At 42.7% G+C, this 23100-nt stretch overlaps 3 protein-coding genes across 3 annotated transcripts; 1 reads left to right on the top strand and 2 right to left on the bottom strand.

The window, feature by feature from the left end:
* Positions 1-223: 223 nt before the first annotated feature.
* hmgn2 (high mobility group nucleosomal binding domain 2) lies at positions 224-3700 on the bottom strand. The gene is made up of 6 exons (XM_030782693.1): positions 3611-3700; positions 2026-2061; positions 1761-1790; positions 1547-1600; positions 1112-1174; positions 224-913 (listed from the first exon to the last, which is right to left on the bottom strand). The coding sequence occupies exons 1-6, from the start codon at positions 3623-3625 to the stop codon at positions 878-880; spliced, it is 234 nt and encodes a 77-aa protein (XP_030638553.1). The 5' UTR covers positions 3626-3700; the 3' UTR covers positions 224-877.
* Positions 3701-4160: 460 nt separating this feature from the next.
* On the bottom strand, positions 4161-7887 carry dhdds (dehydrodolichyl diphosphate synthase). The gene is made up of 9 exons (XM_030781948.1): positions 7858-7887; positions 7238-7310; positions 6949-7065; positions 6642-6784; positions 6394-6510; positions 6178-6279; positions 5523-5637; positions 5214-5321; positions 4161-4825 (listed from the first exon to the last, which is right to left on the bottom strand). Exons 2-9 carry the CDS (start codon positions 7298-7300, stop codon positions 4586-4588), a joined length of 1005 nt encoding a protein of 334 aa, XP_030637808.1. The 5' UTR covers positions 7301-7310; positions 7858-7887; the 3' UTR covers positions 4161-4585.
* Positions 7888-8822: 935 nt separating this feature from the next.
* On the top strand, positions 8823-21976 carry ago1 (argonaute RISC component 1). Its single transcript, XM_030781088.1, has 19 exons — positions 8823-8867; positions 12386-12572; positions 13210-13330; positions 13483-13664; positions 14201-14337; positions 14563-14697; positions 14869-14956; positions 15224-15371; positions 15526-15645; positions 15958-16080; positions 16346-16479; positions 16835-17019; positions 17237-17396; positions 17963-18053; positions 19916-20110; positions 20511-20645; positions 20898-20999; positions 21161-21360; positions 21647-21976. Exons 1-19 carry the CDS (start codon positions 8843-8845, stop codon positions 21753-21755), a joined length of 2577 nt encoding a protein of 858 aa, XP_030636948.1. The 5' UTR covers positions 8823-8842; the 3' UTR covers positions 21756-21976.
* The last annotated feature ends 1124 nt before the right edge of the window (positions 21977-23100 follow it).

Raw genomic sequence — 23100 nt, forward strand, 5'->3', positions numbered from 1 at the left:
AAGACATCTACAGTAAATGTTCTCTCATTTTCTGAAGTTATGTTCACTAAAAATGTATGGATTGAAATATGAAAATACAAATTTAATGGATCAGGACACTGACGTTGGCACAGGCTTTCCCTCCTGAACGTGACCTTTGAAATGTTACGTATTTCCAAGAAACAAACAAAGGAAGGCAACATGTTTTCATTATTTTTATTTTATTCAAAACCATTTAGAACATATCATTCTTTAGGAGTCACAAAGCATCCTTCAACTTTTTTTTTTAAACATATAATTTAACAATATAAACAACATTTATATCAGTTTGACAAAATGACTAAATTTCACATTATAAATTTACTCAGGGGTAGTCCTATCATAAAATCATACAAGGATCAGCATTTTTTTTTAAATGATATTTTTAACTGTTTTGTCTGAACAAAATCAGAATGTATACATGAAAGTACAATATCTTAAAATATTTTTTTTTGTAAGCATGTGAGAAAAAAACTTAAGGAAAAGACTTCCTTAAAACGTTTTAGAAACACACTTTTAGCTGCCTTATGAAAATGTTTGGTGTGTAAAAAAAAACCCAAAACAAAACAAGAAAATAACAAAAAACCTTGGGACAAACAATGTAACATTCAGCTTTTAAAAGCCAGATTCATGGGTAAACCATTATTACAACTCGATATGGACGGTTTTCATTTAAAAATGGCAAGAGGAAAAAAAACCTTAAGATATAGTAACTCCCATCAAACAGTATCAGTACATCAAATGTAAGCCAACAGTGAAACTATAAATGATATTCTTAATATAAAACTTGGTAAAAAATAGTTATTTCAAACTGTACAGTCACCAAGTACACAGAGGGGTCAAAAATTCATATGCTTTTTCATTTGGCGTCTCCAGAGGCCTCAACTTTTGGTGCCTAAGGTAAATGAAGAACAAGCGAACAAAATCATTAGAAAATATCTAAATAACGAAAAGGCTAGAGCACGATCGACGTTTCTGCCTTCACGCTTAAATCACAAAGACACAGATGCGGACACACTCTAGCACTAGTGGCTTTTGTGTAAAAAGATACCGGGTCAACACGTTACATTATGATCTTATTTATAAAACCAACCTGATCTGCCTTGGTGTCACCATTTTCAGCAGGGTTGGCTCCCTTCTTCCCTTTGGCTGCTTTCTGTCATTGCCCAAAGGAAGAAAACACAGGTGAGGAAAAAAGTACTTTTTACATATTGTGGAAATACGCTAAGGACTATCGATGGCTGCCAAGATACGAATTAGATAAAGCTCTGCAAAACTGGTCTCATGAGAGGAACTGGAGCAAATGTAAAATTGTAAAAGCCTCTGACAAACACAGGGAAATAATATGGGATAATAGCCCAGCTGTCAGCTTTTTACTAGCAACACTGAAACATCTAGTGTCATGTTGACTGATAATAATAATTAGTGATTATCTTTTAACATGTATTGTGAGGAAAACATGTACTGTTGGATGACAGGGGAGGGAGACACATGAATAAATGAAACACATATTACTGAAACATGTTACCTTAGGTGCAGCTGCTTTTTTGGGCTTTGGGGCTGGTTTAGGAGGAGCTGGTCTCTAAAACAGACAAAGGGTGTTTTTAAAATGCTAATAAGGCTTAATGTTGGAGCTTGCAGAGTTATTTCAGTTCAGTAAATTAATGTTGAAATACACAGACGGACAGACACAGACAAAAAAAAAACAAATAACACTGAAAAACAAAACAAATAACACTTACTGCAGACAACCTCGCAGAGCGTCTTGTGGGCTGTGGCAATTCAAACCAAACCAAAAACAAAACCAAACCAAACCAAAAAAACACAAGTCAATAAAGATTTATAGATGAAAAAGAATCTGCCTCCCTATCCACTAAAACTTTGACAGACATTATGTCTAGAGAAGAAAGAACTACAGATCATTCTGTACATATTAACTATCGCTGATTAACACAGTATTAAATATGACCTGAAGGAAGAGGACAACAGGAACAGTAAGACACAAACCTCCTCCTTGGCTTTGGCCACCTTCTCTCCATCAATCTGCAAATCAAAGAGAAAACACTGCATGAGACACAATATATGACAGGATAACATCAAGCAATTTAACCGTTTGTATAAAAGTCACAGTTGATTCAATATGACGTTTTTTTCCCTCCTTTTATTGGTTATGTGAGCTAGGAGTAAATTATCCATCTAGTAAACTAGGTTGCATTGTTGGCATCTCAAGGGGATCAGTTGAGTGATTTTATTTGAAATTTTGTTATAGTTGTTTAGTCGTGACGGTTGGACCACAAGAAGTCTTAGCGAAAAGCTACTTTCCCCCACACTTCCGTCTGATGTGTTTCTTGTGACTTCACGCAGAGAGCTCTGTTCCCGCGCATATTCAAATTCAAATCTGAAATGTCACAATGCGCGCGATTTAACGACGCTTCCTTTTGTTCCGCTTGATCAGCGCGCACCCACAACCTAGCTTGATAAGCCTTCTTTTCCCAACGTCTTCTCTACCACTGTTGCACGACATCAATGCTTACGAGGAATCTAGCTTTATTAAGTTATTTCTATGCGCATGGCTCATTTTGGGTTGGACTTAAACTATTAACAGCTATATGGTGACCAATCATACTGTTTTGAAAGTACAGAACTTTGTTATTAAAGTTAGATATTTTATCAGGTAATCGTGAGAACGACTTCGTACTTGCTCGCCAATCTTGTCAGTTATTAAGGTATTTTACTTAATTTCCAACAAAGGTGCTGGCCAATAAGGGCATCGTCTTGTACTTCACACTCAGGGGAATTTTTATTTGAATTAACCAGTACAGGGCGATATAGGGTAAACAAAATATAAACCAATTTTTACATTTAATAAAACCGCCTCCTCAAACGCACTGTTAAGGCAGATCATAAAGCATAAAGTTACAGACTTGAATTTAGGACCCACGAGTAAGCTGACGACATTCAGCTGACAGTGAAAACATATTAACTTGTTAGGCAGTGTATTAGCTGAACTGAGCGCAGCGTAAATTCTAAACAAGTTATCCACAGCACAACGGAATGTTTTTGGGGGTTTTTTTTAAGACGAACGCACTGAAGTGGTTTCAAAGGTGTGACATTAAGAATATTATTTCAACAGAAGTGCATGCACTCATTCCGAGCCTCAAAATTGCATTTACTGCACAAATGAGCACCGTCAAATGAAGCTAATGACTTATGCTAGCCATTCGCTAGTCGCAAAAATACACCCTTGCCCAGACAAGACAGCCATCAAGACCTGTCAACAAATAAGTAGCTACTGAAGTGAATCTAGTACACAGTTTTATGTCGAACCGTGAAAAGAGCAGAAATGTGTCAAAACGTCCCTCCAGTTAACAGCAAAACTTAAAATATGTGGGGAAAATACTTTCAAAATACTGTGTTTTCTACTTTAAGCGCCAATTTGTCGTCGAGTGACAGCTCTGTTTGTTGAGGACTGGTTGACTGCCTAACAGAGGAAAAAAATTTCTAGAGTTTTACACCTTGCCTCTGATGCAATCCACACAAACATTTGCACAGATAACATTTTCGTGATAAATGATAAAATGCATTTCCTTACCTTTCTTTTGGGCATCTTTACAATATAAAACAATAGAAAAAAATAACTGAAAAAATACACAAATTATCTGGTTAAGGTGCTAGTGTACAAGAGTATGACACACGCCTTACAATGGAACAAGAATTACAATAACGGTTGTATATGTTTTATTAAGTTTTTATATTGAAATATTAGATAGAAACCGGTTTAAACCAGATTTTGTATTTCGAGCTCACACATTGGATAGCAACGCCATCACATGCTTAAGGGCGTAACTCTTTTCTTAAAGCGGTATACTCGTTTACAATATACTGTTTTGCTGGCGTCGTTTTTCACCCCTCAGCGCTGCGTCACAACTTTCAAAAGCAAGTTTGTATATCTCTACGTCAAATTCATTTAACAACGCTAAAGGGCAACCAAGAAATCTGCAAACAAAATGTAATTTTTTTTTTAAATCTCTTAGTGCGCTCTGACCCCGCACTTAAATAAATGCGTTTTGAGAATGAAAAGAACTGCACGTTCTGATGTATGATAATGTAATACATTTAATCTAAAGGGTAAACAGAAAAAATGTAATGTAATTTGACATTGAAATTTTTTTGATGAAGTGTACTTATTAACGCTACAGCACATCTGATATGCCATATGCAGCCTTCTATACTATTATCATTAAAATATTTGCATGCATGTAGCCTCTCAAGATTGCTAGTAAAGTCAAATTGTCTGATATTTTTAATTATTTCATAAATGCTATATTAAAGTTCCTGGAGGTGTAGTAACAGAATTAGGGGTATTTCACACATTGTGATTTTTTTCTGCACTTTAACAAGCACGCTAGAAACATACAGTACATCACAAAGTGCCCCATAAAACGGGGTGAAAAATCATTTTTGAATTCAACTTCGTACAAATTATTAAATACAAATATCACTGAAAATCAGTTTCTCTTGCTCACAGACCATATTCGCTTGGAACAGACATTAAATTAATTATGATCTATGTTAGAGCTGTTTGGCTCAATTTGTGGAAGAAATTGTCCCTTTTGCTCTGCAGAGCTGCAAGAAAGTTGTGGACTCTCTCCTCCCGGCTCGTGGTGTAGTTATTCAGTGCTTTCTGTCTGTTGTGGGCATCCATAGGTTTACCATTCCCACCATGTTGTACCAGCTGAGCTACACATACACGGTCTGACTCCAGCTGTTGTTGAGCCTGTTCTTCCTTGTGTAGCTCTCTAGCTTTCTGCAATACATAACATGCCACAAACTCAATTTAATTCATCCTCATTCCAACACTGGGCTACGCTGAGCTGTCCACTGTGCCAAGAAATAACCTTTAAACAAACTGTAAACAGTAAAATAAAAGGATATCTGCAAATAAAAACCCTCTAACATTACAATGTGTGTATGATGTTCATTTTAATTGTATGATGTATATACTGTATATACAGACACACACATATATACATATATATATATATATATACACACACACACACACACATATATATATGATTCTGAGTACCATTGCGTAAGTGTAATTGTGTGTGAATATATTACAAATGAAAGTGTGAATAAATGAATGCCTAAATATTAAGATGAGACAGTTCTAGAAGTGGTATTACACATACCTGGAGAGACCGGTAACTAAATTGGTACTGCAGTATAGCCTCACAAAGATTCCAAAAAGAGTACTCTGGCCACAGGACGGACTGGAACGCTAAACATGAGTATGACGTCTATGGAGGAAACACAGACGACAAATAATTTGCATAACAAATACTTCACTATACATGGTAATTAAACAAATTAACTATTAATCACAATAATGATGGTGTGTGGTATGTGCTGTTTGTAGAGAAGGAAAAAGAAAAAAAAGAAAATCACTGTTATGATTCCTGCTTATGACACAACAGAAACCATAGTTTGTCTCCCCTTACCTGCCACAACAGGAAATCGCTTAGTCGCACCTCTCCTGATGTGCGTATGAGCAGATCCGGGTTGGGAGAGTTACTGCTGTACAGACACTGACTGAGCAAGGCTTCAGAAACATCACTGTCAGAAATACAGGCAGACATAGTTCAGGATAGTACCAGAGTACTGCAGCATGATTTGTTAATCACCAAATTCAATAACATTTAAGTATAATTTTGCTACTTGTAAACATTCTTGCCACTGCATTTTTTTTTTCGCATTAAAATCACTATAAGTGAATGTTTTAGTTGAAGTGTGATGTACTCCACTGACTGTGACAGCCAAGGTTTAAGATTCTCATCAGTGGAAACAGTGGGTGTATAGTTCAGGATTTGGACCAGCACTTCTAAGGCGTTCTAAGAACTATGATCGTCCTCAGTTCCTGCAGTGCAGACACGCAAAAAAGGGAGTACTTCCTCCAACAGTTCTAAGAACTATGGAAGAGTTCCTCTGGTCCGAAAGCAACTATTGTTTCCAGTCAGAGCTTCTAACAGTCAGAGTGCTGTCACTTAGCTTTCACAGCAGGCAGAACACCCAAAATCCTCACTGAGTTGTTTTATAGTAAGAACATAGTAATGGTAGAGAAAACGATAAACCAGAGGTTAAATAATAAGCACACACCTGGATTTAATCAGGCCTTGCTCAACACCCCATGCCATCTCTTTGACAGCATTGGCAATTTCATGTCTGGACGTGTATGCAAAGCATACATTCAGAAAACATCTATAAAACAGTGCAGAAAAGAGCAACAATTACAACAGATGCATGGAGGAACAGCAGCACAAGATTAATATTTATTTGACTTTGTAGGTAAAAGGCAGAGCAAAGTATATTTACTTGTTATGGTTTCTAGTGGCCACGACTGCTTGGGCGATGACCTGCTGGAGGTCATACGGCAACAGAGTCATGTCTCCCAGCACTCGGATACATACCCCGTGTTTCTCCAGGTTCTGTCTGATGTTGAGAGACACAGGATAACAAAACACTTGACAGTTTTGATGACAATTCCACTCCATAGATGATTCTTTTTGGTTTAGTCATTCCCCCCCGTCACAGTGAAGGGTGAGGGTGCTCATGTGACTCACTGTTCCTCCAGCAGACGGTAAAACTTCTGCTTTGCCAGTTCCATCAGGCCGTCCACCTCCTCCTTCGACCGCTTGAAGTTCTCGATGCTAAACGCGTAGACCGTGACCTCTTTGATGTCCAGATTCAGACACCACCGAAGTGTCTACAAGGGAAGCAACACGGGTAACATAAACTGATTACAGATTAGGAAACGTGCCTGCGATTCACCACCAGCAAAAAATCATTCAGCCTAATGCAATGTCCAGAGAGGCCAAACCTACCCTCCACCCTGTCAAATTACCAAATTTCCCCTTATATGGTTCTCACCTCAGCTAGTTTGTTGAAACCCTGTGAGTGGCCCTCCTGTCGTTCCACTTTATTTTTGCGGGCATAGCGTCTGTTTCCATCCATGATAAAGGCCACATGCCTGGGCATTGGCCCTGCCTAGATTAGGCACAAGAATGCTACGGATCAGGTTTTTTAAGGTTTAGTATCAACGACAACCTTGTCTAATGGTCCATCTAAATTCACAATCAAAAAATAAAAATTCACGGCAAATAAGACACATAATTACAACATAGTAACATAAAATTAAGCCACAAAGAGGAGGAAGTACCTTCAGTACGTTAGCAGCAAACCTCTCAAGAAGGTTTAATTCCCCTTCTCGTATCCACGACATTTGATTGTCTCTATGACAACGAAAGGTGTGAAAACAGAAAAGTGTTAAAGAAAAAGAAAATACACCACGTGCACACTAAGTCAGAGAAACTGACAGCATTACTGTTTAAGGTTTAAAGTGCATTGAGACGTGCCTAACCGTGCCAGACCAAGCAACGAATGAATCAGGACCGTATATGATTGTCATGTGACCAAAAATTCTGGCCAGCCTTTCCCACGCGAAATTAAGTCAGTGGCGGGTACATTCTAAGATCGCAAACACACCTCATCTCGTCGGTTATGTCAAAATATGAGTACTTAAAGAAACTGCACTTCAGATAATGCCAGAACGTTGAGGACTTATACATCAGCTTAAGCTACTCTTCTTAGCAGTAAAACCTGAAGCCAGTAAGACAGCTCAGCACTGATGTACAAAAACATGACAACATCATCAATTTAAACTCAACGATTCATTAATACTTTCAAGAATAAAGACTTTCATTCATATAAACTGAAATAAGCATAAGCTGTTCAATGAAATATTTGTAATTCTAAAAATATAAGAGAGCTCCAACTCACGATCTCTCCGTAAGATGACGTCTACTTCCTGCAAGAGAATTTGACGTCAATGAAAAGGCGACTACTTCCTGGGAGTGGGAATAGATGTATATGTCAAAAGGATGGATAGGCTAGCGTACGCTGCGGCTTCAAGACTCACAGTTTTTACTGAATGAATGAACAGCTATTTATTTTACCCAAAACAAAAAAGCAATAATATATGAAGGACTGCATATTTTATATCTATTCTCGTGGTAGAATTGATCGAAGAGTTATTACTCAAGTGAAGAGCAATGACTCAAATAGGCAGATATCTTGTCATTGTTTAATCAGATTGGATAGTACTGGACGTGTTCAGGAATGCCAGATTAAGTGGTTATTGGAGTGTGTAACTGGGAAATACGGTTTTGCTTTGATGTAAATTAGACAGCGAGGGCTGAGAACTTTTATCCACTCAAAACTTGCATGCACGACTAATATGGTCATTCAAACCCTGATACGTATCACTACCGACCATTAGAGGGCGACTGTAAATCAGGGCGACGGGCGTTGAAGATTTGAGCAGCAATAGGGGACGAAGAAGAGGAGGGTTTCATTCTTGGGGAGACGGGCTGGCCGTTTTTTGTTCAGCTGGAGAATCCTGCTTGAACGGTGAGCAGGAACATAACAGACCAAAACAGAAAAGACTGCTCTTCGAACATTTCGATTAACCAGACCCGAGAAAGGACTCTTCAACGAAACGGACTCTGGGAGGTCAACGCCGTCGGTCCAGAGCCCTTGATAGAGCTGTTTGAAGAACAACCTGGGAGCTATTGTCGATACAACTCTGCGGGGTCTGGGGGGTTCCTACAGGGGTAGGGGGCGGGGGGTTTAGCGAGGTAGGAGAAGCCCTGCACGGCGAGAGAGGAAGGCTGGAGGTCTAAAACACTTCCAGCCTTGAAGGGGCCGGCGCTGTGGAGATAAAAACCCTGGACTGTTTTTGAACCCTCGCGGCTAAGTGGATGGGATGGAGCCGGGACCATCTGGCGCTGGTAGGTCCTTCAAAGCCAGGGTGGAGTGGTTAACGATTTAACGGAGACAACATTGACATTCAGAATTGTCGAAACTGGTAAAACCAATGGTGCTTTAGGGTCTCGATGAGGTTGCTAGCGTTAGCTTGTCCCTCGAGCGAATAACAAGGTGTTCTTACCTGTTTGTACGTCGTAAAACTGTTATTTTACATAAACAGTTTAATCTTGCGAAATATTATTGATTATTTGAAATATGCATGGGGTAGTGACAATGTGTGAGGTCAGAGGCGGGGGCAGCAGGGTCGTGGGAATCCTTAGCGAGCAGACACGAGGTAGAGCCCGCCTTCCACCGGGGCAGATGGACACACCCGCACGCACCTCCCCGAACCGGAGAACGTGACCCCCACAGTGACGATTATTGTGCAAAATAAGGTCGTCAAACCGTCATTACTTTACCTCTTTCCTCCATGCATCCTGTTGTGTGGGATAACTGTGCAAGACCTGCAGGCACAAAATTAAATAATTTATGCTTCCTCCGCGTTTTTAAATGAAAATATTCAACTGGACCCTTGCACAATCATGGTCTTTTTTCACTTATGATTTCTGAATAACCATTTAAGTGTCAAGAACATTTGTGTTTTTATAGTGGGCCTTACTTTCTTGTTTGCATTCCTATCATATTTTTGTCACTTGTCATGTGTGTTTGATTACACTACAAGTTTTCAAGAGTACGGGATGTCGTTCGCGACATTCCCTACCTAATTTTCCTAAACATCAACAATGGGGTTTTAACGACAGTTATATCACGGAGTGGACAGTTGAAATGACTTAACTTGTGTCTACACTTTGCGTATGAACTCGACATACCGACATTGTGACCCGAGTATAGAACTGAGTCCAAATACTGTGACTTTTGTTTTATGTAAGAGCAGTTTAGAGAACAGGGTAACCAGTCGACGGACAGAGCAGTGTCATACTAACTGTTAAGTATCCTGTTTAGTGGTTCATTCTCTAAAAGTGACACTAAAACATTTGTTCTTGTGACTTGAAGGGTTGAGATCAGGTGTTGCATTAATTGTTGGTTTTGTATGCTCCACCAACCTGCCCTTAACATGGATGTGTCAGTTAGACATCAGATAAAGATGCAACTCCCCATTCATCAGCCTGTTTGTGATAGGGCCTTATGCTGAATCTCCAAAACTCACGGCACAGTGCCCTGGTCATTAGATGTATAAATGGCACAAATATATAGATTGCTTTTTGGAGATGAGGGAGAGGTTAAAGGTCAACGGAGTAGTGGAGGGGACAGGTGGTTCTTTTGGGGGCACTGCACACTTCAGTGCTTTACGCCCTGTGTCCCAACTACAAGACATCTGGGACTCAGATGCTAGACCAATCAGAATAAGACCCGAGCCAAAATGCTGGTTCTTGGTCCCTGTTCTAGCTCTGGCCGGTCCTAGATCCTTTAGTGGGAAAAGCAGGTATTGTTTGGTGGTGCTTGAGTGCTGGCTCCCTTTCCAGCCATCTGCTTTTTGGTTGGAGTGTGTGTATGTGTGTGTCAGTGTGTGCTCGCCTGTGTGGTTTGTGTATCTTAGTGACTGACACACTAGCCAAAATAAGTTACTCACTCAGGTCAGTGAGAAAAATCTATTTCCTTTTTTGCTATGATGACACAGTTTGTTTTTGAAGCAGTGGAATTGTTCTATACCACCCCCCCACCCCCCACACGCAAACCCACGACTCTTTAAATGATTTAAATTAGGGTCTTGCCCTCGTCCTGGACAGAGAGATTGATGGCCTACACCTCTTATAATGCGGAAACATTTTGCTGAAGACTGTCGGATGAATAAGACCAAGGTCTCTGCACTTCTGCCTTAGTTCTGCTCCCTCTAAACCCCCCCACACATGCACACACACACACACACACACACCCCCAGGTTTCACTGATCTCCATGACAATACGTGTTGCTGTGGTGTTGCTATGGTGAGACTGGGAATGTTTTGGGGCCCCCGTGTTTGTGTGTGCTGATGTAGGGATGCAAGGATGTGGGGGCTCACTCACTGACTCACTCACTAACACTCTTTCTCTCTCTCTCTCTCTCTCTCTCTCTCTCTTTCTCTCTCTCTCTCTCTTTCTCTCTCTGCTATCCCTTCTCCCTCTGTCTCTCTCCCCCCCCTGAGAGAGAAGGAGGGCAGCTGGAGTCTTTGTTGCGATGGAGGGAGGGTTCTCCAGGGGCTGATAGGTTAGGGCATTGGGCTCCTGTGAAGCAGGAGTCACTCTGACTTGGATCGCTCACTCTGTCCCTGACCCTGTGACTCTGTGTATTTCAGTGCTTCTAAAACTGGATCATTATTATCCTGCCACACCACTTAGTTTGTGAAAGTTAGTGCGAGTTTGAGATATTTCAAGCACTGCAGGTTGAATGTTTCCATGACGTGACATAAATAAAAAACAAAATATCAAACCCCAAACCACAATTTCCCACATGATTGACCTCTGTTGTGGTCCATTGATTGATTGATTGATTGATTGCACATAATTGATATGGAGTGATGTTTCTGCTGCTAGGGATTTGTCCAAAAAAGGAGACTTGTAAAACTAGTCGTAGGGTTAGAGAGTGGGTGTCCTGCAGGTCTCTCACATGCGTTTTTTTTTTTTTTTTTTAATGCAGTCTAAATTTAGCCCTAGTTTTGTTTTTAATAAGTAATGTAATAAAGGACAGTGCTACTTTCACCGCTTTATAGAGACGTGTAGTCACTCCACCTCGTCTTTGAGTTCATTGCTGTCTGCTGAATATGCAGAGGTTCGGCTAACTCGCTGTGTCCTTTGCGATGAGATTGAGAATCGCCCTAAAGTTCCCCCCTTTTCACTCTCTCTCTCTCTCTTATTTTTTTTTTCCTCTCCCTGTTGCACCCCTCAATTCTTCTTTACCGTCGTTCTCCCTCCCCCTCTGTCGTGCTGGCGGCTGTCCTGTCTTTGTTCCCTTTTTCTCCTCTTTTGTCCTGTGTCCATATACTCTCCACTTCGCTACCACTCCTAATCCTGTCTACACACTCCCTCCATCTCTTTCCACCCAACCATCAACATCTCTCTTCTTCTTCTCTCTCCCTCTCTCTCTTTCTCTCTCTCTCCCTCCCCCATTTCTCTCTTTTCCTACTACTATTTTTCTGTCCCTAACCCCTTTCCTTGTCCTCCCCTTACTCTTTCCCACTCTTCTCACCCATTCCTGTCATCTGTATGATGTCATCTTTACTAATGCCTTTCTGTGTGTCTCTCTCCTCTCTCCTCTGTGCCCATATCTCTGTGCCCTGTTTCCGTGTGTCCCTCTCCTCTGTGCCCATACCTCTGTGCCCTGTCTCTGTGTGTCCCTCTCCTCTGTGCCCATACCTCTGTGCCCTGTCTCTGTGTGTCTCTCTCCTCTCTCCTCTGTGCCCATATCTCTGTGCCTTGTCTCTGTGTGTCTCTCTCCTCTGCGCCCTGTCTCTGTGTGTCTCCTTCCTCTCTCCTCTGTGCCCATACCTCCATGCCCTGTGTTCAGTGCCCATGGGGCCGTTCCCCCCACCCCTACAGCAGGTGTTCCAGGCTCCCCGCAGGCCAGGCATGGGCACCGTGGGTAAACCCATTAAACTCCTGGCCAATTACTTTGAAGTGGAAATCCCCAAAATGGATGTTTACCACTATGAGGTGGACATCAAACCTGACAAGTGCCCCCGTCGAGTCAACAGGTAACTAGTGTCCTGTTACAAACACTTCTCAGAGATTCTCCTTGTGCATGCACAGAAAAAAAACATTGCTAACCTTAAGTTGAACCGCTGGATGCTGGCTGATGGTGTGGTTTGGTTTGCCGATTTAACATATACAGATCAGATGTCCTTAGCTACACAGTTTGACAGTTGGGCTCTAATTATATATACAGATGTATATTTTGGGGTGTGAATTAGACCACAAGATTTAACCAGTTTTCCCCATTTTTATAAGGGTCAGTCTTTTAAAGGTCAAGCTATTTGACTTTGATGTCCTCAGTTATAGAAAATCTGACCCACAAAAGGCAGACTCGTCCAGTTCTGTGAACTACCATGCAGGTTCAGACCAAAATTCTTTTAATCATTTAATCTCCTCAAGTGCTAAGTTCTTAAGAGGACAGAGAGACGAATTTTCAACCTTGTAATTGTACAAACTCGCCGAATAGCCTTTCCAAGTCTATAACCTCTTTCCTGATTCCTAATCTTCCAAAGTATTACTGACTATATCTCCAAAGAGAGATATAGTCATAGTTACTTGGCCTGCACCTGAAAGTCTCTTGTGTTCAGTGCAAATAACATGTTACTCACATGTCACTGCTGTACTGCACTCTAACTCTAGGGAAGTTGTGGAATACATGGTCCAGCATTTTAAACCGCAGCTGTTCGGCGACAGAAAACCTGTGTATGATGGCAAGAAGAATATTTACACAGTATTAGCTCTCCCCATAGGGAGTGAGAAGGTACGTTTTCGTCCTCTTATAGACAAGTAGGTTTTGTTTTTTTTATCTCCCTCCCTTCTAGCATCTCACTTCTTTCTCTCTTCTTCTCTCTCTCTCTCTCTCTCTCTCTCTCTCTCTCTGTCTCTATCTCTATTTCTCTCTACGTCCAACAGGTGGATTTTGAGGTTACTATCCCGGGCGAGGGAAAAGATCGTATTTTCAAAGTGTCCATTCGCTGGTTGGCGAAGGTTTCGTGGCGACTGCTGCAGGAGACATTGGTCAGTGGGCGCCTGCAGGTTCCTATGGACTCTGTCCAGGCTCTGGATGTGGCCATGAGGCATCTGGCTTCCATGAGGTAACCACGACAACAGCTGTACCATATACACATTAGGACACTCCATATATTGATAATGGAATGCATGCTTTGCATACTGTTATTCAGAAAGAAATAACACACACACATACGCATGCACACACATAAACGCGCATATATACGCACGTTGCACCCATTGCATTTATGAATGGTTTGGTAACATGTTACCTATATGATTGTTCATCTGCCACTTTTTCAAGATGGTATTTCTTCCCGCAAGATTTTATTGATGAGATGAGACATAGTCTTTAGGGCATAAAGTAATATTGTAAAAGTTCAGGTCATCTTCCTGAACATTAAAAGTCTCCTCTAAATTTAGTTTGGCCCACCAGTAGCTCTTTCTTTTAAAAGAAGTCTTACTGGTTCTTTTCTCTGAAGATCTTAATTTAAAATGAAGAAATGTGTAATTACGTGAAACTGTACCCCCATCATTTCCAAGCCATCATAAAGCCTGTGAGACTGCTGGGTATTTTACTGTTGGCATGGCGAATGACACTGCTCCTCTTTCCTCCATCAAGGTACACTCCCGTGGGACGCTCCTTCTTTTCTCCTCCTGAAGGATATTACCACCCTCTGGGAGGAGGCAGGGAGGTGTGGTTTGGGTTCCATCAGTCTGTACGACCCGCCATGTGGAAGATGATGCTCAACATCGATGGTGAGAGCCTTCAGTAATGACCACAGAATGGCCGAAGCATCTCTTTATCCAGAAGACAAACTGTAGTCATTCTAACCAAACTGTAGTCATCCTAACAGAGAGATGTCTTTCACCTGAGCTCTGGCTGTAGTTAATGTCCAGTATGTCTGAGAAATTAACATTTTGTTTTCATCATTTGTTTGCGCAGTAATAATGCCATAACCTTCATCATCCTTCCTACTCCAGTCTCTGCGACGGCCTTCTACAAAGCTCAGCCTGTCATTGAGTTCATGTGTGAGGTCCTGGACATTCGTAATATCGACGAACAGCCCAAGACGCTGACGGATTCGCAAAGGGTCCGTTTCACCAAGGAGATCAAAGGTGAGTTATCGAACGTTGTGAGATGCTCATATGGCCCTTATCCGGCCTTCCTCTGGTATTCCCACATCACTCCCCACCGTGTCACTCAATCTGACCCCAGTCACGAATTGTTGTTGTTTACTATGTTTGTGCGTTTGTGTTTTTATTTTTGTCACTTTTGGATGTTTCCAGGCCTTAAGGTGGAGGTGACACACTGCGGTCAAATGAAGAGGAAGTATCGCGTGTGTAACGTGACGCGGCGACCCGCCAGCCACCAAACGTGAGTCTGAAAGACCGCGATTCATTTCGCCCGGGCTGCCACGGCCCCGTCAAAGCGCGGCGCTCCGCTGTAAAATGTTTTAGCGTTAAGTTCCAAATAAAACAGAATACAATGTGACATCATAGTCCACTCTGGGCAGGAAAAATGATCTTTGTCCTCGTTCGCCCTCATGTCAAAATAAACGAATTAAAGCTGGACAGATTTGTTAAATCATGTTTACAACTGCCAACGAGGCTGTAGCAGTTGCTTTTTTCTATCCTCTGGCAGGTTTCCCCTGCAGCTGGAGAGTGGACAGACAGTAGAATGTACAGTGGCCCAGTATTTCAAACAGAAATACAACCTGCAACTGAAATATCCCCACCTGCCCTGCCTTCAGGTGGGCCAGGAACAAAAACACACCTACCTGCCCCTAGAGGTGAGAAACGTCCCCTAGTCCCTCTCGTTGTGAAGCCTGTCTGTCTGTCATCTGAGTTTTCATCTGTCAAAAGGGCTAGTCTCAGCTCATTCGAACCTTTTTTTTTTCTTTCTTTCTTTCTTTCTTTCTTTCTTTCTCTGGTGGTTTTGTCCAGGTGTGTAATATAGTGGCAGGTCAGAGGTGCATCAAAAAACTGACTGATAATCAGACATCCACCATGATCAAAGCCACAGCCCGCTCAGCCCCAGACAGACAGGAGGAGATCAGCAGACTGGTAAGTGCTGACACCTAGTGCCCAACACTGGTCGACTCACCGTTCCACCTGCTGCACTGTGGTGACTGAAAAAGTCTGAAGACCTGGATGCATGACTTTATCTCTGAAATTGTCTGTTTCTCTCACCTGGGAATAACTGTGTGTTTAAACATCTCTGTGTTTTGATTAATAATTATGGAGTAGCCTCTTTGTAAATAGTGGTTAAATAGAAACTGGTAAACTGGAAATTGTGAACTGGTTACATGGAAGTGATTAATATATGGGGGGAAAAAAATACCTCCTCACTGATCATGTCTGTCAATCTTTCCTCAGATGAAGAATGCTAATTTTAATCTGGACCCTTATATCCAAGAATTTGGGATTAAGGTGAAAGATGACATGGCAGAAGTGACAGGGAGAGTCCTGCCAGCCCCAATCCTACAGTACGGAGGAAGGGTGAGGGCCCGTTGCCGTTGGAAACATTTGCTTATTCTAACTGTCATCCCATCCACCCACTCATATCACACCCCTGCCAACATTTCAATATCTGACGACGGTTTGGTTTGTGTGTCATCCTTGTTTTCTGCCGCCGACTTGCACAAGAAAGAAACATCTTCTCTCAGTCATAGAGAGATTGATCCAGTCGCTGACATGAGATGGGTAAACTGGTCCCTGAAGCTTTTTTTTTTTTCCCCCCCTGCGTGTCATTTCTGACAAACAGAACCGGGCCATCGCCACGCCTAATCAAGGAGTGTGGGACATGAGGGGGAAACAGTTCTACAACGGCATCGAGATTAAGGTGTGGGCCATCGCCTGCTTCGCCCCGCAGAAACAGTGCCGCGAGGAGGTGCTCAAGTAAGGGCTTCTGGAAATGACCCTCTGTAGAAACGGAGTGAATTTTCTTCTTCATGTGAGAGGTTTAAAAGTGATTTTTTTTTTTAAGTGGCATTGATTTGAATATTTAAAATTTGTGGTAAGATGCGCCGTTAGGTAGTAACTGTTTTTCTCTGGCTCTTTGTGCCGGAATGTTAAGAAGTGCAGTCATGCACGTGAACGCATGGCTGATAAAGCAGTTCGCACTGTCTCAGGGATTTTCTCATTAATGAAGAGAACAAACGATTTGCAACAAATGGGGAAACTCACACTCGGACTGAAAACAAGTTTGAAGATTTTTTTTTTTTTTTTTAATTTTCATTGTCTTCTCCTCCAGGAACTTCACAGACCAGCTGCGTAAGATCTCAAAGGATGCTGGGATGCCCATCCAGGGTCAGCCGTGTTTTTGTAAGTACGCCCAGGGAGCCGACAGCGTGGAGCCCATGTTCAGGCACCTGAAGAACACCTACTCTGGTCTCCAGCTCATCATCGTCATCCTGCCTGGAAAAACCCCTGTCTATGGTGAGAGCTCATAAGCTATTACCGCTGATTTACCATCTCGTTGGTTTTCTTCAAATATTTGTGTTAAAATTTATCATAGTGGACCAGGATGTGCTGTCACAAACAGATTGGCTTAGTCAAGAATATGTCACCTGTATCCAAAATCTGTGTTCAAGGTTGTTTCTTGCTGTCTTTAATCTGACACACAGTTTGTTGTTTGTGTGTGTGCGCGTTACAGCCGAGGTGAAGCGTGTAGGAGACACTCTTTTAGGAATGGCCACTCAGTGTGTGCAGGTGAAGAACGTGGTAAAAACGTCCCCTCAGACCCTCTCCAACCTCTGCCTCAAAATCAACGTCAAACTGGGCGGCATCAACAACATCCTGGTACCACACCAGCGGTGAGTCCTCGTCTAGTCTACAGGACGTCGGGTGTGGGTGGCTTTAAGATGTAATACAAAACTGTTGAACCTTTCCGCTGGAAGGTTCTTTCTTCTCTAAGGAACACGCCAAGAGCAAGAGTGGGTTAGACACAGGCTACGTTTTCTAATAGGGAGATTACAGTGTAATTCCCTTTTCTTTTGTGCATTAAAAAAAAAAAAAAAAAACTACCCACATCATCTCCAACTGGCCCCGTTTTAATCTCTTTGTGAGTCATTGCAGAAATCCTACTGCAAAAACATTGGCTATATTTCTGTCATGTAGAAAATCAGTTTGGTGGCAGTATTTCACAGAAAAATTTGGGGGGGGGGGGATGTGAAATAAGACAGCGGTATTGTTGCACCAAATGACGTGCCAAGACAGTATTGCCGCTGACAGAACAATAGTTGACACGTGACGCCACCGATGTTTTATAGTGTCAGTTCGCATTAATTTTATTAAATAGCGGACGAGAGTAAGGGCCAGCTGTGCTTTCCAAGTTAAAAGCCCATTAGCACTAACACTAGATAGGCATTTTCATTCTCAGGTCTGCCGTTTTCCAGCAGCCAGTCATTTTCCTCGGGGCAGATGTTACACACCCACCAGCTGGGGACGGGAAGAAGCCTTCCATTACTGCAGTAAGCCGCTTCTTCTCTCTCTCTCTCTCACTCTCTCAAACACACACACATACACCCACATACAGAGGGCAAAGCAAAAATGGTATGCGCTAAAACAATGACACCGTTCCGTTCCATTGTGTCCACGTCTTTGCCGTTAAACTTTAGACTTCAGAAAGCTATCGAATCGAACATGCGGTTCAGACGCGGTCTAACATAGACAGGTCAAATAACATCGACCAATGGACGACTGGCTTTAAAAGTGACGGGGGAAGAATTTATTAGCCTCGTTCATCTGAACTGAAACGATAGCCATACAAGGAGTCAGGAAAGTGCAGAAAGTCCTACATTTTTAGGAGAACAGGTGGTGGGGAGGGGGGGGGGTAAATGTGAAAAATAATAATAAAAATTAATCTGGTTCTGGGGCTGCTGTCATAGGAGGCCTTGCTTTTAACGAGTTCAGGCCTGATTTAGGCATGTGGTTTAGTTTGGTCTTTATTCGTCGTTGCGTAATGGGGATTTTTTTTTTTTTTGGTGCACTGCGATAGAAATCAGACTGATGTGTTTTCTGGTAGTAATATTTTGATTTGGGTAGAAAAGTTACCAGCTGCTTATCTCGCTTCTCTGTTCTTGATTTTTAATTCTTCTCTTGTGGTTTGAAGCTTCACGCTCCATCCTTTCGAAATAAAGTTTCAAAAACAAAAAGCCATTCTAATAATTTCCTTCATCTGAAATAAAACGCTTTGAACTCACGTTGCTTACACAAGCTTCGTAGACTGATTAGTGTATTTTATAATTTGTCATCGCTAGGAATCCCAGTTGCCCGTTTGCGAGCGCCAGTAGAGACTGAAACTAGGATCTCTGAGAAAGCAAGCCTGTGGCTCCAGACTCTTAACTCACAATATCAAACCCAAACGGCATATTAACTGCCTACGCTCCTTTATGACTTCGGAACCTCTCCCTTAACACAGCTACACGGTATCGTGATAGAGAGAGCGAGAGAGAAATGACAAGAGGAGAGGCGGTGGAGGTGGAAAAGGGAGGGATGGGATTGTCGAAGAGTAAGAATAGCTGACTCATGACTCAAAGAAGTACAGGAAATGACATCACCGCACACAGCCCCTGCTCTCTGGGGTGATGTTCGCATTACTGTTGCCAGGCAATGGTGACAAGAGACTGACTCATGCAGACACACGGAGAAAGAAAAGGATAGAATGGGTGGATGATTGCTGAAGCGATCTGCGTGTATGCCCGTGCATACGCGTCGTACGAAAGCAATGGGAAGTGTGGATCATTTCCCATTGGAGAGCGTGATGTGAACTGCTGACCACGTATAAGCACTTGCAGTACCTCTTTTTACCTCTAGAACGGTTTGTGTGGCATGCTCATTCCTTAAATCTGAAAATCAAAAATGTTTTTTTTTTTTTTGTTTTTACACTGAAATACACCCAGTTAAGGTTATATATCTAAAATATTACATACATTACATCAACCAAGTTTATTGAGTTCATGATATTGAGTTTATTTGAGTTCATGATATTCATCTCTTCTTGCTGTTCATTGTCAAAGTAGCTGAGTCACCCACTCCTATATCCTGTAGGTGATTTGTAATTGTTTAACAGGTGGGATGGCCCAATGGCCAGCAGGGGGGATGGCCCAGTGGTCACTGACACTACTCTGTAGAGTATGTATGGGGATGGCAGGTTAACAAGGGGGATGCGTTTTGGTCGTTTTGCCACCAAAGGGGATGGCACCCCCCCCCCCCCCCCCCCCCCATCCCCCTACAGACTGCCTACTGCCTATACCTAGATGTGAACAGACCGAACCTCACATGTTCTATACAGCTAATTAATGTTGATCAACACCCTCTCTGACCTCTGTAGGTGGTGGGTAGTATGGATGCCCACCCCAGCAGGTACTGCGCTACAGTGAGGGTCCAGAGGCCCAGGCAGGAGATCATTGAGGATCTGTCCTACATGGTACGGGAGCTGCTCATCCAGTTCTACAAGTCGACCCGCTTCAAGCCCACACGCATCATCTTCTACAGGGACGGGGTCCCAGAGGGCCAGCTGCCTCAGGTAAATACGTCCACTGGTCCCAGTTCGCTCCCTGCGCCCTGCCCGTGGTTTCCTCCTGTCACGCGACCTAAATGTGGCTCGGGGATGTCTGCGCAGTTATGCCACTCTTAACAAATGCAGAGCCTCTCAGTTTGGATGTGCACTCAGACCTGTTCTGTAAATCACAGCCAGTAAAGCCTTGGCATAGTGAAACGGGCTAATTGATCTGAAGCTGTGAGAGGAGAGAGGGAGGAGAGGCGAGCCTGAAGAAAGACAGCGGGGATGATAAACTTGTGAGCTCATTGTGAGAGAGAGGGAGAGAGAGAGAGAGTGTGATGACTCCAGATGATGGCAGTTTGACTCTGCCTGCTCTTTTTAGCTCGTTAATGTTCACCGTAATGTGATGCGTCCTATGATGTAGATCCTCCACTACGAGCTGCTGGCCATCAGAGACGCTTGCATCAAACTGGAGAAAGATTACCAGCCTGGCATCACCTACATCGTCGTGCAAAAACGCCACCACACCCGTCTCTTCTGTGCCGACAAGTCAGAGAGGGTGAGTTTTTTTTTTTCCCCCCGATGCATCTTCCCTAACTGAACCGTAATCTCCAACTCTGATCATTTTGTAATGCAATCTGAGCACTCCAAAAAGTGATAGGCAGTTCTTTCGAAAGCCCTGGAGTTTGATGGTTATGAACTAATTTTTTGAGTGAAAAATGTAAGTGGATGCACATCCATTTGGAAGTAAAAGACAGTCATATGAGGTGGAAAAAAGCTGAATGTCACGGTTTTGTTCTGTTATTCTCAGATTGGAAAGAGTGGGAACATTCCAGCAGGAACCACCGTGGACACCAGCATCACACATCCTTTTGAGTTTGACTTCTACCTGTGCAGCCATGCGGGTATTCAGGTGAGTTGAGTTTTATGCAATACCTGTGCAGTTGTTTATCACACCTGCGGGCTTAGGTCAAAAGCCTGTTTGTGGAAAGAGCTGTTTACACCATAAGTTTAATGGTAGATGACAGTTCTTTAAGTCTAAACTGTTGTTCTCTCTTTCGGCTGTATTTTTAGGGCACCAGCCGGCCCTCCCACTACTACGTCCTTTGGGACGACAATCGCTTTACGGCTGACGAGCTGCAGATCCTTACCTACCAGCTGTGCCACACCTATGTGCGCTGTACCCGCTCCGTCTCCATCCCCGCGCCAGCCTACTACGCCAGGCTCGTGGCCTTCCGCGCCCGCTACCACTTGGTGGACAAGGAGCACGACAGGTAAGAGGGTGATCCGGCGCTCGGAGGAATGTCCCCTTTGTGACGTATAATCTTCTTCGTTTTTTGATTCGTGTTGCTTTGGAACTTCTCTTCAGATATTTATAATTACCTTTGGACTATTGTCTGCAGCTATTTTCAAAAACTTCTAGAATATTCATAGCTAGCTAGTTGGCTGCAAATGTTTTTGCAGCATTTCAGTCAAATTTCATATGATATTCCCATCACAGAGCTCTCCTGAAAACACTCAATATGTTCTTTGTCATGTTTTTTTTTTTTTTCGTTGCAGTGGAGAAGGCAGCCATGTGTCTGGGCAGAGTAACGGCCGAGACCCCCAGGCTTTGGCCAAAGCTGTTCAGATTCACCACGACACCCTGAGGACCATGTACTTCGCCTGAACGCGTCTTGTTCTCCACTTTCTCCTTCACGTCTTCAACGCCGTTCAGTCTGGTCGGAGAGCATGCAGGCACCCCATCGCTTCTGTTAGCCCTGCACCTAGAGCCAGTTCAACCCAGTACCACCCAGTACTCCAGTAACCCGCTCAACCTGATCAGAACTGACTGACTTTGGAGCCTCCTGCCGTTATGGTGATCCATTTTTAACCTTGCTGGACAACCACCTCTTTTATTATCCTTTTTTTTTTGTCCTCTCAACACATACAAAATGTATACTACGTTCACACTCCCATTTGTTTATATGTATGCAATATGGAATGGGGAAGGGAACACGGGCGGTTAAAAAAAAAGAAAAAAAAACAAGTTCTGACTGCCACCACTATGCTGCCTCTTAACCAGTCCGCATCACGCGGACACCAGTGTTCAAAGCCCTGAGCGGGATGAAGGAGACACTTAATGTTATTTTATGTCTTGCTCTACGAACTATGTTTTTTTTTTTTTCCTTTTTTTTTTTTTTTTTTTTGAAATTGTCTTTCAGATTATTTTTTATTTTTAAAAAAAATTGCCTTGAAGAATGAAAGGTATGTGGTACTTTAGCACTTAGTGTTAGCTTTTTAGACAGCGTGAGCCCTGGTGTCCAGGAGTTGTCTGTTTTAAAACAGCAGTGCACACAACTGGACACAGAAATGACAAGCAACAGTAGCATGCCATAGACACAAAGAAGGAGTCTCTCACTGCGCTGTTACCAGTGCAGCCAGAGGTGTAGCCAGTTGTATATAGAAGTAGCCACAGTAGTAAAGTGGCAGAATTAGCATAAAGATAGATGGACCATGGAGTGCATTAAGTATGCTTGCACTCCACCCATGTAACACACCCAAACCAGCATTATATACCAGCCAAATACGATGCCAACTGTTAAAAAATAATGGGGGGGGGGGCACTTATGCATTTGTCTGTGGGGTTTTTTCTTTTTGTCAGGAATGACCACGTGGCTTTCCTGCACTTGACTGGTCTGCCTTCCTCTGGAAGGGAAGGACATGCGCTTTTCTTTCTTGAGACTGATTTGGTCTCCGTATACATAATCTCACACACACACACACGCACACATTAACATGAACATACGCCTGCCTACACACACACACACGTATTCTCCAATTCTCACACCTCAGTTCCGTTTGGATTCTCCCCCAGTGTTTTGATAAGAGAAGCAATACAAGGTCATCTGTCTAATTAGCCCAAGTGTAGCAGCCAGCCCGACACAGCAGAGCCAGGGTTCGCTTCAAAGCAGTGGTTTCCTCATTCCAACACTTCTGGCTTGAATCGTCCCATACCGCACATTCCAGAACTC

The sequence above is a fragment of the Chanos chanos genome, chromosome 8 (assembly GCF_902362185.1).
Source record: "Chanos chanos chromosome 8, fChaCha1.1, whole genome shotgun sequence".
NCBI classification, from domain to species: Eukaryota; Metazoa; Chordata; class Actinopteri; order Gonorynchiformes; family Chanidae; genus Chanos; species Chanos chanos.

Bases quoted from the DNA above. Each gene is read 5' to 3' on its own strand.
- hmgn2 (XM_030782693.1), bottom strand. The intron at 1,791-2,025 runs GTTTGTGTCTTA...GAATTGCCACAG, and splicing joins TGGCCAAAGCCAAGGAGGAG to CCCACAAGACGCTCTGCGAG. The intron at 1,601-1,760 runs GTAAGTGTTATT...TGTCTGTTTTAG, and splicing joins GCTCTGCGAGGTTGTCTGCA to AGACCAGCTCCTCCTAAACC.
- dhdds (XM_030781948.1), bottom strand. From the start codon at position 7,300: ATGTCGTGGATACGAGAAGGGGAATTAAACCTTCTTGAGAGGTTTGCT. The intron at 6,511-6,641 runs GTGAGTCACATG...TCTCAACATCAG, and splicing joins TACCGTCTGCTGGAGGAACA to ACAGAACCTGGAGAAACACG. The intron at 5,638-6,177 runs GTGTGTGCTTAT...TATTTCTGACAG, and splicing joins CAAGGCCTGATTAAATCCAG to TGATGTTTCTGAAGCCTTGC.
- ago1 (XM_030781088.1), top strand. From the start codon at position 8,843: ATGGAGCCGGGACCATCTGGCGCTG. The intron at 12,573-13,209 runs GTAACTAGTGTC...CTCTAACTCTAG, and splicing joins TGCCCCCGTCGAGTCAACAG to GGAAGTTGTGGAATACATGG. The intron at 20,111-20,510 runs GTAAATACGTCC...CCTATGATGTAG, and splicing joins CAGAGGGCCAGCTGCCTCAG to ATCCTCCACTACGAGCTGCT.